The following is a 16,579-nucleotide window of genomic DNA, read 5'->3' as shown; positions in this document are numbered from 1 at the left end:
AGTATGTCCTGCTTGGCCTTCTGGTTCAGTGCTCATCCAGACACTGCATGTGTCCTGTGCTGCAATTGATTCCAATCCCAGCTTTGTGGGAAATTGGAATGAGGGAAAGAGAAAGGGAATCCTGAGACAACTCATAGCATTGATACTGGAATACGGAAAGCACTGGAAAAATCTTGGTTGATGTCCTAGATCTGCCTTTTTCTAGCTAAAGAGCTAAAGTCCTTGAACAAGATCCATTGTTCACCTCGGTCATAGATCCTTCATTGGTCAATTGGAGATAGTCATACTCTAGGAAGACTGTATGTATGCTTGATGTGAAATCAGACAAATTGTGTGACACTTCTGAGTCAACTTCTTAATCATCATGTTCCCATGGGGAAGAATAATCTTAGCAGCAAAATGCAAAATATAATGCTTCCAGTGCTCTGAGCATTGTTCTAAGCACTCATTTCTTTCTGATGACCACCTATAGTACTATTATTATACCTGTTTTATGGATGAGAAAATTGAGGACAGAGAAGTTTCATAAACTTCCCAACGTCCCACAGCTAGCACAGTGGTGATTTAAACCACTGAACCAGAATCCAAGAACTTAACCATTACACTCTGTTGCCATTATACACTTTGATTTCTTAACCAGTGGAAAGTATTCTGTTGAATTGGTGGAGAAATATGATAAGTGTAAAAAATGTAGAGGATACAAATGTTAGATCCAATCACACAATGCATTTTGAAAGGTCTGAAACATAAGCATATGCTACATGATCTAAAACATGTGACTATTTCACTGAGATCCCAGTTTTATCTAATGACAACATTTCATGCTGTACATGGTGCCAGATACTGGAAACATAGAGCTGTGGACAGAATAAATTTTGTTTCTGCCCTCACAGGACTGAGAGTCTAATGGTGCAGAGACATATTAAATAAACACACAAATAAATATAATTATAAACTGTGACAAATGTCAGAAAAGAGCAGGATTCTTTAGGAGATCATCTCAGAGGCTCATAATTTAGAAAGGCAAGATCAAGGAAGGCCTCTTTGAAGAAGTTACATTTAAGTGGGGGCCTAAAACCAAATACAATATTTTTGTCAGAATTTGCCATTTGAAAGCAAATTCTGAGGACCAAATCACAACATGATTTGTGGACAAAGGATGAATTCCTTCAATGTTGGGAGCTGGGCAGCAGCAACGGATTTTCTGAGTACCCTTTGCTTCCCTGGAATAAACTGATGGGTTGCATTATATTGGCTGGCATTTACATAATATTCACAGTGCTCTTGCCTTAGAGCCTTGTCCAAAACCCATTTCTACCTGTCAGAATTTGCATATTTTTTCTTTAGAAACTTAGCAAAGAAAAAGGAGGATTATTGTTCACGAGAAACATGTTTGGCTCTAAAATAATTAATGTTTAAGAAGATTAACAGCCATAGAATTTCCTCATGAAAAGAAACCTCATAATGGGTGCCTCTTCTTTTAAGAGGCATTTAACCATAGCCAGAAAGTGCCCCAGAGGGAGTACTCAACATACCCAGTGGGTGTGCATTTGTATGTTCTTCAGGGTTACTGACCCAGAGTATACTTATGCCTCTCAAGCTAGAACATGTGGATTCATATTCTGAAACATACAGTTATAAAGATGTTCTACAAACAACTTCCTCCAGGAAGGCTTTACCGAGCTTCTCTTACCCATTTCGGCCCCTCCATTCTTCAAAACTTTGAGGCACTTTATTTTATTTTATTTTTAAATTTTATTTTATTATTTTTAAAGATTTTATTTATTTATTCATGAGAGACACACAGAGAGAGAGAGAGGCAGAGACACGGGCAGAGGGAGAAACAGGCTCTGTGCAGGGAGCCTGACTTGGGTCTCAATCCCGGGTCTCCAGGATCACACCCTGGGCTGAAGGTGGCGCTAAACTGCTGAGCCACCAGGGCTGCCAGAGGCACTTGTCTTTACTGCTTAAAACTCCATGGTCAGAACCACCCAATGTATTCCTTATTTATTTTTTCTAATTATTTCCTTTTCTTTTTTGAGAGAGAGAGAGAGAGTGCACATGCATGCATGGGCGTGGAGGAGGAACAGAAGAAGGGAATCTCAAGGGGCTCCATGCTTAGTGCAGAACCCAACATGAGACTCAATCTCATGACCCTGAAATCATGACCTGAGCCAAAATCAAGAGTCGGACACTTAACCGACTGAGCCACCCTGGCACCCCTGTTGTAAAGGTTTTTTTCTTCCTGAGAAGACTCAAAAGCCTCCAAAACAAGAAACATGAAATGTCAAAATGAAAGGGCCTCAGTATACTGCTAAACCAATCCCCTCATTGTAGAGATGAACAAACTGAAATCTGGAGAGAGAAAATATCCAAAGTCTGAACACAGTTTAATATATACCCATGGCTGGGACTCTAGTCTTCTGACTTCTGCTCACTGCTCTTCCTTCTACACACCACACCATATTACACAACACCTAATAGTGCTAAAAGCATAGTAAACCCTCAACAATTACTGAGAATGAAAGAATTTCTAAATATTTGACAGAATGAGGGAGAGTTAGGCATTCCTGACTCACCCTGCAACCTCCAGGAGCTAGACTGGGCACTTCCAGGCTGTGGTAGTTTGAAAAGAGAAGCCTCAGAAATTTACAAGCACATATTTGAATGTACCTAAGAGAACACAGTTCTGTTTCTTCTCTTTCCCTAGGGAGTCAAGAATCAAAATAAATATGAAAGGCAATTCTCTTACCCCTCTAGGCATTGTGACCAGAAGGCAACTGAACAGACCAGTTGTGTGTGAGAGAAATACTCGTGCCAGGTCATGATGAAACCCAGTCCTGATGCTGTGAAGTCAATCTTCATGGAAACTACCTAATCCTTCATTAAGCGAAACCTTAGTTTCTTCACAAGATCAGAATCAGAGTGAATCAAAGCCATAACATTACTTCCTGGTTCATAAGGCACCAGAGCTCACAAAGGATGCCTCCAAGCACTTCTTCATCTTCCTATCTGGTAACTGCTCTCAGACACAAAACAGGAAAACAAAACATATGCAGCATGAGAAAGCAAGTCAGCAGAAGGACCCAGATCTCCTCACTCCCCAATCATAGTTCTTTCCTCTGCATCACAAGGACTTCCTCTTAGTAAATGTCACTGAATTCTCCTTCAGTCATATTTCCACCCATTTTGGTTTGCTTGCATCCATGGAGAGCTCCAGGATTCTTTTCCTACACTAGAGAAGCTCAGTCACTGGGGGACAGTGAAAACAATCTTTTTTATTCTAAGGTCAAATCAGGTACACTGATAACAAAAACACTAGACTGAACCTGAACAATCATAGGTCATATTCTTGATGCTTCTCTAACATAGTTTTGTCTCTGAGAGCCACCATCATGCATTCACATATTCCTTTACTCAAAAAAATATTTATCAAACACTTACATATGTCATAAGTGAAAGTACAGGCATCTGTGCAAATGAATAACAAAAAAACTAGTTTAGTCTGGAGGGTCAGGAAAGACTGCTCTGAGGGAGTGATATTTAAGCTAAACTGAAGTAAAAATAGAAGTCACTCAGGGGAAAGGGATAGAAAATGTATTATTGAGGGAAAAAATGCATGTATGGAGCTACCAAAACAGGAAGGAACTTGATGAATTTAAGTAACTGAAAAAAACCCAGAATAACTACTAAGGGAAAAGCAAGGGAAAGAGGTATGTTGATGGAGGAGATTGGCAGAGACCAGATCGTGCCAAGACTTATGTGCCTTGTGAATGAATTTAGATATTATCTGAGGGCTTGGGAAGCCTTTGAAAAGTACAATCAGAGGAATATGATAAGGTTTATATTTTTAAAAGATTATGTTGCTTGGTATGTATATGGGGAAAACAATATACAGAGAGACCTGTTAATAAATGAGCACAGAAGCCAAATGAGAGATGGCTCAGGCTTGGTGGTTGAGGCATATATGAACAGTGAGGGAGAGGGAGAGTCTATGGGTTTATGATGTAAACAACCATGAAGATCCTTGATGGTGTCATTTAACAAAATAGGGAACAGGGAAGAAGTCGGTTTAGATGAAGGAAATATAAAAACAAAAACAAAAACAGGTAGGTGGTCAGGTCCGGCTTAGAAGAGAGGTTTGAGTGGAAGTTAAAACCATGGGAGAATATTAGATTTCCATGAGAGTAAATGTAAAAGAGGGCTAGGACAGAACCCAAAGAAGCTCAGTATTTAGTAGCCAAATAGAAAAGAAGACTTTGATGATGTTTCAGATGTGACAAAGAGAGATTTCAAGAAAAATGGATGGTCAACTGTGTCAAATCCTAAGTGTAGTAAGTAGAAATCTAAAAGTTTGTCTGCATTTGGCACAGAGGTCACTTACAACTTAGTAAAAGCTTTGATGAAAGGAACTGAGAGAGAGATATTAGAGTGTGTTGAAGAATAATGACATATATTAAAGAAAGCATTTGTCATACGTGTCCCTTATGATGTCATGTCATCTAGCTAAATTGAATGCTAGGAATTTCCAGCATCCTTAAAATAGTAATTATAGAATTGAATACCCAAATTCCACTGTCTACCAGGATTTTACAGTAACAAAACTTTGTCTATATGGTAATTTCAATATTATTGTTAAATCAAGCTTGCACTTTATGCTTATAAAATCATTGACTTACTTAAATATGGGCACAGATAAGCTGAATTTAAAAAAATTATAAGAAACTCACTTGCCAGGCCCCCTTCTGCAAGAATTCTGAAGGTTTTTTAGTGATATATTCTGAAAATCCTGTTAAATAGAATAGGGAATCTATTGGGGAAGAGAATTAAGAATAGGGGAAAGGAAGTAGATTCTATATGTTTTAAATAAAAAGTTTATCCACACCATAAATCCTTTTCAAATTCTTGAGTTTATTTTGTAATTTGTATTACCTCATTAAATAAACACTTTTATTTAGAGCAGCAGAACCATATTCAAAAGTATTCACACATTAAAGATGGGAAATAGAGAAATAAAGTGGCAACATTATGAGTTCTTTATATTGCTTAATTGTAAATGATCCCACATGTTTATTTCATTTATATGCTGAAAGTTAGTGGTGTGGAATTGAAATGGGCTAAGTGGCTATTGGCTATTAAATAGCATGTGTAATGGGAAATATTAAAGTCTATATTGTGCATTTGTACAGCACTTAGCTTACAAAATGCTTTCACGTACTTTATTTGAGTCCCCCAAACAACAGTGTCAAGTTAGCAGAACAGATGTTATCATCACCAGTTTACAAATCACAGAAATGAGAGTCAGACAATTCAAAAGACCTAGTTAGTGTCAGAACTAAAGTTGCCTATCTCCAAGACCAGTGCTATTTTGACAAAACCACAAAACCTCTCTAATTTTCTCAAATAATTATAACTTGAAGTCTTTAAAGCTGACTCAATCTGCCATCCTGAGTTTCTAAGTCCACAACACTCCCAAAGAACTTATGATGTGATGAGGAACTTGTTTTCTCCCTTAGCGATGAAAATCTTTTTCTTCCTTGTAATCCCATTTTTAGCTGGTTGGGGGAGATCGTAGAGAGGCAAAAGTCGTTTACAAAAGAATATTTTCTTCCTTTTTAACATCATTTGTATATCTATCCCGGTGAGTAGAGATGCTTTGATTAAATGCCTTTTGGGCATTTTCTTCCCCAAAATTCCAGATTTATTTCTTCCTTTAATTATTCCTTTCTTCCATTTAGCTCCAATAGAAACTCAGTTATTATCAGCTCTTCAGCCTGGCATACTCATTCAGCATTACAAACGTGTCAGTTATTCACCACACCTCACAGAAAACCATTCCCACTCCCCTCTCATCCATCCCCACAGTTCTTGTTCAGGACCATGGACAGCTCAAGACCGTACTAGATTCAGCCTTCCTCTTTAAGAACCATGGACAGTACTGTACTTTCTCCCCCTCTAAATACACTTGTACTCTATCCCTGGACACAGATTAGTTAGCTCTTATCTCTGAATTGCTTGAAGGTAAATTATGTTCAGCGAAGATTCCCATCACTCCATTCTTTTAGCACCAAGGCTAACTCAGGACTATTAACTTCAAAGACGGCTTCGTGGTATTTACCTGGTGCCACAGATAGCTGAGGCTCAGTCTTTGACTACTGGGCAGGATCATGGATAATGTGGTCTCGCTTTCATCACAAACAGCTTATTACACTTTCCCAGTAGCATAGCTACTTCAAATTCTTTTTTTAAGATTTTAGTCATTTATTCATGAGAGACACACACAGAGAGGCAGAGACACAGGCAGAGGGAGAAGTAGGCTCTATGCAGGGAGCCCGATGTGGGACTCGAACCCAGAACTTCAGGATCACGACCTGAGGCAAAGGCAGGTGCCCAACCACTGAGCCACCCAGGTGCCCTGCTAATTCAAGTTTTATCTTTTTCCTGGCCTTCAACTTGCTCACATGTCCAGTGCCCTGTTGCTCCAATGAGGTGCCTAATGATTAAAATTTTCAGGGCAACATGAAAGACTCCTAACTCTGGGAAACGAACTGAGGTGGTGGAAGGGGAGGTGGGCGGGGGGTGGGGGTGACTGGGTGACGGACACTGAGGTGGGCACTTGACGGGATGAGCACTGGGTGTTATTCTATATGTTGGCAAATTGAACACCAATAAAAAATAAATTTATAATAAAAAGTAAATAAAATAAAATAAAATAAAAATTTCAAGGCAATGGATAGGCATATGTCAGTCTCAGGCTAACATCTCAGGGACTTTTCTAAGTGTTGACTAGATTGGCCATATCCCCCAAATAAAGACACTTAACTCCATGCTCCTGTTAGCTTAAAGAGTCCAGCAATAGCACCAATGCTAAAACTAGCTTGGTTGTTCATCCCATGAACTAGAGAGACTAACCACATTCTCAGCACCATGTGCAACATAGTTTCATTCAGATTTGTCATAGCATGGTTACTATATCTCACCATCAACACATCATACTCTGAACCCAGTGCCATGAAAGGTCCAACTACACTCTCTGTCTTAGTGACATTCTGACAACATGGTTGTTTCATCAAGCAGCCAAGTCATGGCAGCAGAACCTGGAGCTGTTCATTCTCATGTTCTGGTTCTTTGGGCACTCTGTGTAATCAGTTTATTCAAGTTTATAGTTACACCCATACTGCAACTAGTCTCTGTCAACAACACAAAGAATCTAGTCATATCCTCTCCACTCCATGGTACTTATTCACATTCTCCCTAACTAAAACCATTCCTACTACTAGAACAAAGTTCAGCAGTTCTTAAAACTTTTCTTCCTGCTATGTCTATGACATAAATATTTCTTTGTTTTTCTTCCTTTTATGGCTACAGCATCTCTATAATGTTCAGTGCTTCTCTACCCCCACAACCTTCCAGGTTCTAGCCTTCATTTTTCTCCTCTCACCTTGGAGAACAAATTTCATACAAATCAAGGTAAATTTTAGAAATCTTAAACCTTAAGTTGTTATTGAACAAACATTTTTTCTTTTTTTCCAGCAACATGGAAATGGTCAATTTCTACTCACTCTGGTTTCACAGTTTAAGCACTTGTTTTCCCCAAACTGAATTTTGCTTGCAGATGAAAAATCTAGCAATGTTCTGTAAATATCTGATACCCATTCAGGATCCCTTGAGTTTATTAATTCGTGTATTCCACAAATGTTGGTTGATCATCTACTATGTGCTGAGCACTGTTTTCAGTGTTAATGGTTCATACATGTGCTGAGCACTGTTTTCAGTGTTAATGATTCATACAATGGTTCATACAAAATCCATACTTTCAGGAAGGAAAAATTCTAGTTTAGGGAGATAGTAAATAAATAAAAATGTTAATATTAGTTAAAAGTACTTTGAGGAAAAAGGGTAGAGAGTGGCCAATGGCTTTCATTTGGGAAAGAATGGTTAGGGAAGGATTCCTTAACAGGTGATATTTGAATGAGCCCCATGGTTATAAATGGGAAGAGAATAGCTGGCAGAAAGAATAGCAATTCCAAACACCTTGAGGCAGGAATGTGCTTGAAATGTCCAATAAACAGCTAGGTGGTCTATGGGCCTCGATTTCAGTTAGCAAGGGAGAGAATGAGCAAAGTGAGCTCAGGGATGAGGTTTATGAAAACACACGTCAAAGGATTACTCTTATTGCTTCCAAAAGTATAGGCTGCAAAACTTTGAAAGAATCCTAGCAGTGAGACATGTTGAGAAGATGTAATAGTGGACCAAGCAGGACATGACAATGGTTTGGGCTATGGAGGTAGCAGTAGAGCTGGGTGACAGTGGTTTAGACTTATAAAAGTAACAGTAGAGGTGGATAATAGTAATTTGGACCATGGAGGTAGCAGTGGAGATGAATGACAGTGATTGGACCATGGCAGTAGCCAAGGAGCTGGGTGATAGTGGTTTGAATTATGAAGGTAGCAGTGGCGGTAGATGATAGTGATTTGGGCCATGAAGGTAGCAGTGGAAGTGGGTCACAGTGGTTGGACCATGGCAGGAGCCATGGAGGTGAATAATAGTGGTTCAGGTTATGGAGGTAGCAGTGGCTGTGATGAGAAGTAGACAGTTATAATTCAGAAGCAAGGTCATTAAAGTTTTTTGGTCATTCAAATATGAGATTTGAGAGGGAGAAAGTGAAGTAATGGATAATTCCAAAGTTTCAAGACTCGGAGTTTGAGTCCTTGGAATGATGAAATCTCAATTTTTTTAAATGATCATGAAAAAGGGAAGAGCACATTTTGGGTAAAGATATCAATAGTTAGGCTTTATACATCTATCAGACATCTTTGTGAGGGGTAATGAATAATTAGCTGAATATAACAATTTAGAATGTAGGTGAAAGGCCCAAGCTGGAGATATAAATTTAGATTTATGCTTCAAATGTGACTCCAGACTTCCCATGGTGTCATCATAATTTCAGTCTTTTCTAGAAAATATCTCTCTAGGAAGCTGACCTAAGTTGGCTGAGACCCAGAGCTAAATTTAAGTTCCCAAAGGTCTATAGTTTTTTCATTGCTGTATCCCTGGAGTTGAAAACAATGTCTGGCATAAGGGAAGAAGACTTGTGGGAGAAAGAAGCATAAAAAAGGACCCCTAAGCTTCCATTTTGGAAAACTGGTTATGCAATTTATTGAAATAGGGAACTAGGAGGAGGAAAAGTTGGGGTGAAGAGAGGATGGAGAGATCATCGGGAACAATGACTTTGAGGTGTCTATGGAGCATTCAAAGGGCTATATGTCAAAGGTATTGGATTAGTGAGTTCAGAGCTGAGAGGAAAGGACAGATTTAGGACTCATATGTATGAAAATGATAATTTTTGTTGTATATAAATACATGAGAACAACCATAAGAAGCATGAGAAGATGCAACCCTACATGGGATGGGAGCTGATACTTTGTCCCACTAATCAGGCTTTGGAAAAATTGATTATCCATTTGCCTACATCATATCTGCCATACAGAAGCAAAAGTTACATTAGTGGGGGAAATCTTCCATTGGTTTCTTAAGAGCATCAATGATATATATAACACAAAGAGGCTGCTGTCTGAGATCTCTTGAAACTTCATCAAATCTGAATCCATTCAGATCAACCTATACCTCTCAGGTTCCACAGCCCTCCAATGACACCCCTGTCAGTAGGATTCCAGAACTGCTCCAGCCAGTGAGATCCATCCCAGAAATAGAAAAATACTGAGTATGATATCAAAAGACTCAGAGATAGGTTTGTTTAGTCCAATAATGTCTTTATAACCCATAGTAACCCCTGGTTATTAATGGTCTTATATGTAAGAAAATGTCTTCCACCTACTCTATAAGATTTCTTTGGAGATTAAGAGAGATAATTGGGGGGGGGTGTGCCTGGGAGGCTCTGTCAGTTAAGCATCTGACTCTTGATTTTGGCTCAGGTCATGGCCTCAAGGTTGTGAGATAGAGCCCTGTGTTGCTCAAGATCCTTTCTCTCCCTCTCCCTCTGCCCCTCCCCCATTGTGCACTCCCACAGTTTTTCTTTCTCTCTAAAAAAAGAGATAATTGTGCCCACTCTTGTTGTCACTGTGGATAGATAATTTAGGTAACTCTTCTCATGAGGCTCAGCCATCTTTGTGAGCAACTCAGACTTGGTGCATGACCATAAAAACATTTATTCTACTAATAACAACAGAAGTTGATAGAAAGATGTTCTGCTAAGATGTTCTAACACTCAAATCCAATGTGTGTGTGTGTGTGTGTGTGTGTGTGTGTGTGTGTGTGTTTGTGTGTGTGTGTTAGTGGAGGTGATCCCATTCCACCAATGTACAATATCCAGACACCAACTGAGTGTTCTATAGTTCAGTTCAATTCTGACACTCTCTCTCTGAAGATAGCATCAGATCCCACAGGTTAAGGGCTCAGTTTTACAAGGTTGCCCTTTGTCCACATACACAAAACTTCATATGCCAATTGCAAGTCCAGATTGTTCCCTGTGCTTCTGAACAATTGGCTATAAATCAGAGGTTTCCATGGCTTCCTCCTTGGGTTGATTAATTTGCTAGAATGGCTCACAGAACTCAGAGAAATGTCTTACTTATTAGATTACAGGTCTATTTTAAAAAGATATAACTCAGGGACAGTTATATCTGTCCCTATTTGGCAAATAGAAGAGATGCATAGGGCAGAATATGGGGAAGGAGTATGGAGTTTTCATGTCCTCTCCATGTATTCACCAACCCAGAAGCTTTCCAAATTCTGTCCTTTTGGGTTCTTATGAAGGCTTTATTACATAAGCCTTTGACCGTTGGTTATTGAACTCAACTTCCAGCTTCTCTCTCTTCTCCCTGGAGGTAGGAGGTGAGGTGGGGAGCTGGCTGGTTTTACTGGCAACCGATCCCCATCCTTAGGTGACTTTCAAAAGGTACTTCATTAACATACAAAAGACATCATTAGGAAACTTCCAAGGGTTTTAAGAGCTTTATGCCGGAAATGGGGACAAAGACCAAATATGTATTTCTTATTATAAATCACAATATCACACCTGCCCTGCCCACTGTAATTTCAAGGAGACATTCATTTGTACATTTGTACCTTTATTTATATTCACCTCCATTTAGCAACCTTGAGTCTGCTGGCCTGCCTAGATCACAGGTCTTGATTAAAGATCAACCAGTTATTTCCATCACCAGTGAAATGACAAATGTGAAACATCTGTTATCTATTCAATCACTGTTGGTCCTTCTTAGAAACTGCTTACCACAAGGGATCTGAAACCCAAGTTAAGATGCTTTTATGGCCCATTCTGAGGAGATCCAGTGGGTCCTTTTGTAGCCCAGAAGTCCCAGATACATGGCAAATACCTACAGAAGCTTAATCCTCAGAAACAACCAAATTCTACTCTTTGTTCCTATCCCCTGGGTATAAGCTCCCTGAAGTTTCTGGTCAGGAGTTCCCCCAATTCTGACAACAGAAGGGAGGAGGTCCTAAAGATAGTCCCATCAAAACCTCTGAGGAGTCAGTTTTTTAGAATAGTCACTCAAGAAGAACACCCAGCCACTTGATGCCAGGTCTCTTCTTCCCTAGCCCACCCAACAGTGGCTTCTGACTTGCCTTTAGAACCTAGGGAGACTTTCCTCCAGACTCTAGAGTTGTGGGAGCAGGTCATCAGATCCTACTCTGATCTTGTAACCGGGACCTTCACTCTATCTCATGTCACACAGTTGCAGTGCCTTCCACTGCCTCTCAAAGGTGGGACACCTTCAAGAGCTTCAGCTATAAACCTGTAAAATGCAGCTTCCTAGATCTCACTTTAGATCTATTGAATGAGAATCTTTGTAGATAGGGTCTAGCAATCTGTATCTTAACTCACACCCACTGTGACAATGATGCAGCTGGTGCAGCAGCACACTGTGCACTGGCATTTGAAGATCACTGCACTAGAGTAGGTGGGAAAACTACATTATCCATAGATCCAGTGGTGACTGCAGAGAACTAAGAGGATGGATGCCTGTTGCAAGAGCTTTACATCTAGATTCCCTAGAGTAAGTCAGGAGAAAGCCATATAGGTACTGCTCTACCCATCTGTGGTGGAAAGCCATCCTTTTTGCTTCCAGACTAGTGCCAGTGGTGACAGGCTTCCTAAGAATATTGTAGCCCATGGGAAACCTAATCATTGGAGTGCCTTCCAGGTTTTGTAGGGACCACTGTGGACCATAGTCCTAAAGACACTGTCTGGCAGCACTAGAGACCATGTATTAGATCAGGATTTTACAAGCTGATGGGATCACAGAACAATTTTTAAACCATCATGGCCTGTTAAGTCATCAATAGACTGTCAGGAAATGTGGGTGCACTTAGATTAAAATAAACAGCAAAAATGGGCTCATGTATCAATAATTTGAAGAAATAATCAAAATCTTATTCATATGATTTGTTAAAGAAAAAATTTACATTAGAAGAAAAAGCAACCAATTAGGAATATTAAATAATATATTTTATTAAGAACAAAAAAATACAAATATGCTGCCAAGCTTAGAGCATTTGGCAGACAGCACAGTCTCAGCTGACAAGTGCAGCCATGTGCTCATGGTGCTGAGCCTTCTCCTCTCTCTTGCTGGCATGTCCAGGAATGGCTGTCACTTCTTAAAAGCATACCACTGCACAATAAAGGAACAATAAAACATGTAAATGCCTTCCATACTTTTTAACAAATGCTTTTCAATGGGGAAATTTTACTAGCACTGTTTTTTTGATACACCACATGAACCAGTCTTTGAGTGCCTGTTGCTCAGTGGTCATAGAAAAGAGAAGAGAGGGCAGTATGGCTAAATCTGGTGGTGATAGTGGTGGTGGTGGTATAAATAGATGAAGGAGCAATGCATTAGAGGGTCATGGAGGGCATAGCTCTACCCTGAGATGCCTGGAAGAGGTGGAATAAATAGCCTCCTCCGGGAGTGCCACAGGGCAGTGAGACTCTGGGGAGAGCTCAGTGTAAGTTAAGGAATGCATGTGAGTTAAGGGTTGGGGGGCTATTCTAGCAAGGCAGTGTGAGTTAAGGAAAGAACTGGAGGGAGAGGGTCAGTGGGCAGGCTGTTAGCTTTCTATGGTGATATCCACTCTCATAAGAGTATAAATTCTTCCTGAAGAAGAATGAGAAGATGGAATTTCCCTTTGGGTCCCTGGAAACTACCAACTTTCGTCGATTCACTCCAGAGTCCCTGGTGGAGATTGAAAAGAGAATTGCTGCCAAGCAGGCAGCAAAGAAAGCAAAAGGTAAGCACAGGGAGCAGAAGGACCAAGAAGAGAAGCCTCGGCCTCAGCTAGACTTGAAGGCTTGCAACCAGCTGCCCAAGTTCTACGGTGAGCTCCCAGCAGAGCTGGTTGGAGAGCCCCTGGAGGATTTGGACCCCTTCTACAGCACACACCGGGTAAGGGTAATTGAATGGGAAGGTTGTTCTCAGCTCTGGGAGAGGAACCTCTGCTCTACTCAGCCTAGGGAGTTCTTCTGCACCTAGGTGATGTAGCTGTGAGCTAGACTCAGTTAATGACAAATATATCCAACTCACCTCTTTGACACTATCTTTGCATTTTTATAATATTTATGGTAGAGACTAATCAAACTCAAATCTTCAAAAGCAACAACTGCTATAAAATTTTTAGAGGAAGTTGGCTGTTTTCTTTGATGACCAGTGACCTAAGATCTCCAGAGATTTTGGCTGTCTTTGCAAATGGGGAACAGAGATTCTTAGTCTGGGGGTGGGGTGTAGGGTAGGGAAGGGGAACAGAAATCCGGATGATTTAATGAGTGGTCCTCAAAGTATGATCTCAGAACCCCTGGGGTTCCTAAAGCCCTTTTAGTGGGTTCCTCAGGTCACGCACACAGTTTCTCTCTCTCATACACACAGTACAAGCAAAAAACTATAAGACAGTAAAAAAACTCTTTTGGGTCCTCAATAATTTTTGAGAGTATAAAAGGGTCCTGAAATCAAAATGTTTGAGAACCACTAGTTCAAGTGAGAGTTGTTTTGTGAAATTCCCCTGTTTGTATTGTGTCTTAGATGTTCTACACAGCACCCCACCCCCACAAAATGATGTATGCATGTTTGGGAGTTGGGAGGGACAGGAATCAGCCATCCCAAATATTATTGGTAGAGAAAATTAAAAGATACTGGGATGTCTTTCTCCCTCTTCTCATGGGCCAAGAGCCCTCATCTTCCTGGATGCTCAGAAGGAATCACTAGAAGGGGAGACTCAGAAGGTGGAGAGCAGGGCAAAATAAGCAAAATCCCATAACTAGAGATAATCCACTAATCAGAAAAGGAATTTAATGCAGCCAGAACCACCTCCTTCTGCTGCCAGAATCCTGGCCCTGGGCCTGATGCATCGTCAGCCCTAGGTCAGCTGCCTGGTCACTGGGCACTCTCAATGGACTCATCTTAATGCAGTCACTGACAGGGCCTGGGGTCTTGCTAGGAGGGTGAAGATACCCTGATCTCCACTAACTTGGCCCCTCCAGTTGGCTCTCCATTGATGGATACATGGTTCCCAGAGCCCTTCTTGCTCGTAAGCCTGAAATGATACCATTCATGCACAAAACATGATTGTGTGATAATGCATGCTTCTCACTGCAGGTCCATCTTCTGCTTTGTTTTACTGTAGACATTTATGGTGCTGGACAAAGGGAGGACCATTTCCCGGTTTAGTGCTACTCGGGCCCTGTGGTTATTCAGTCCTTTCAACCTGATCAGAAGAACAGCCATCAAAGTGTCTGTCCACTCATATCCTTTGCACTGTTGCTTCTTCCATATGATTTCTTTTAAAATCAGGCTTGGCCCACTGTATACAGTACCTTCTTCAGAGGTTAGCAATAGAAGTTTCCTCTAATTGAATTTTGAAACAATAAAATCATTAAATTGAAAGAAAAATGTTTGTGGCTTTAATGTGTCCAACACCTGAAAGCAGTCCCAAGATGGAGGAGGTCCTCATGCAAGCCACGGGTGGGTTTGGGTTCACCTCAACTAGTCTGGACACACATGTGCATGCACAACCTAAAAAATGTCCTCCTTGTGAATGAGCTTTGCTGATGCACCCAGACACATTCTTACCATGAGGCCTGTTCAGCTCACAACATAATAACCAAAAGAGCCCTGGGGCTTCTTTGGGCACGTGAAATAGGCATGGATTGTTACTCTGTGCCCTAGCCATGCTGAGAACTAGATTTTTTTTTTTTTTTTTTTTTTTTTTTTTGGGAAAAAGAGCAGCACCTGCCAAAGGACAAAGAGGACAAACCACAATGGGCCGAGTCTAGATTGTTTCAGTGGCACCACATTGGTCATGGATGCTGCCAATATCCCAAGTGACCCCCAAACTACTAGCAGGTTAAAAAAGTCAGTAGTCCAAAAAATGTTAATAATTTGAAGTTAATACCACTGAAGAATATAGCAATGATTAGAGACAAATCAGTCAAATATCTGTATAATTTTAACTGCTTTAGGTAGCTTCAGAATCTGCCTTCAGTTTTTGTTTTATTTTGTTTTATTTTCCAAGGCAAGCCAAACTAGGACAAAAAAGAGACTTTGGCTTGGTTTCCAAGGATCTTCCCTGGTGGCTGTCCAAATTGGAAGTTCCTAATGACAAATTCAGCCCTGGCTTCCAGGAGGTTGATTTGCAAGAACAGCCTTGCCTCAGCTGCCTGACAGATGGTAGCCAGCCTCTTCTTGGGAGGCTCCAGTAAAAGGAGCTCTCTCCTCCAAACTCTGGGGCAGCTTGCTGGATTGCTGGACAGCACTCAGTGAGTTGGTAGCTGGCACAGAGCCATCTCAAAATGAAACTGTGCTGCTCCATGTAGTTGCATTACATTTTCCTTTTACATGTTTTGTCTTTATGGCCAAGCAGTGGGAGTTATATTTTCTTAATTCAGTCTTGGGTTTTCTGATCAAATAGAAGGATATTTAATGATAATAGTAAACTACCATTTGCTAAATACCTCCTAAGTGTCATCACTGTCATAGGTACAGAAACCTTTGAAGAGGGGATTTGCATCCCCATCTTACAAATAATGAAACTCTTACTCAACGGCACTAAATAAATTGTCCAAGGGTACAGAGCCTGTTAAGAGGTCCAGCCTGCACCCTGCTTAGAACAGTATCAGCAATAAGGAAGTAGACAGTTAATGGAAATGAACTGAGGTAATTTATTCTCTCAGTATGCCATCTCTAGTTGGGTGGTTTTTAAAAAAATATATATCCAATTACTTAAAATTACAAATAAAGAAAAACAGCAAACATACAAACTCCTCTCCATGCATCCTGGTTGAGTTACATCTTAAATTAGCTGTAAGAAACAGCTAATTAGAAATAAAATCCCTTCAAAGAACTAAGTGACCAGTGAATATTCTTTTCATCTTGAGATATGATGAATCATAATTGCTGGATGGAGTCATAGCTGGACAGAAAAGCTGTTCTATGTCTCCTCCCAAAAGCCTACATTTATATATTTCAATCTTATGAACTTGGTAGCTCCACTCCCAAAAGATTTTCTTTAAGGTATGGAATTCTCAATGTCCTATGATCAATATTTCACG

The 16,579-nt window shown here is 40.3% G+C and overlaps 1 protein-coding gene across 3 annotated transcripts in view; it reads left to right on the top strand.

The window, feature by feature from the left end:
- Positions 1 to 13,154: 13,154 nt before the first annotated feature.
- SCN10A (sodium voltage-gated channel alpha subunit 10) overlaps positions 13,155 to 16,579 on the top strand; it is a 90,326-nt gene continuing 86,901 nt past the window's right edge. For all 3 annotated transcript variants that reach the window (XM_026000991.2, XM_026000990.2, XM_026000989.2), the window contains exons 1-2: positions 13,155 to 13,424; positions 14,656 to 14,783. In XM_026000991.2, coding sequence (XP_025856776.1) covers positions 13,155 to 13,424; positions 14,656 to 14,783 — 398 coding nt within the window. The remainder of the gene's footprint in view (positions 13,425 to 14,655; positions 14,784 to 16,579) is intronic.

The sequence above is a fragment of the Vulpes vulpes genome, chromosome 11 (assembly GCF_048418805.1).
Source record: "Vulpes vulpes isolate BD-2025 chromosome 11, VulVul3, whole genome shotgun sequence".
Taxonomy (NCBI): Eukaryota; Metazoa; Chordata; class Mammalia; order Carnivora; family Canidae; genus Vulpes; species Vulpes vulpes.
Note: the sequence above shows the minus strand (reverse complement) of the source record. Positions and strands in the feature narration are given on the sequence as shown.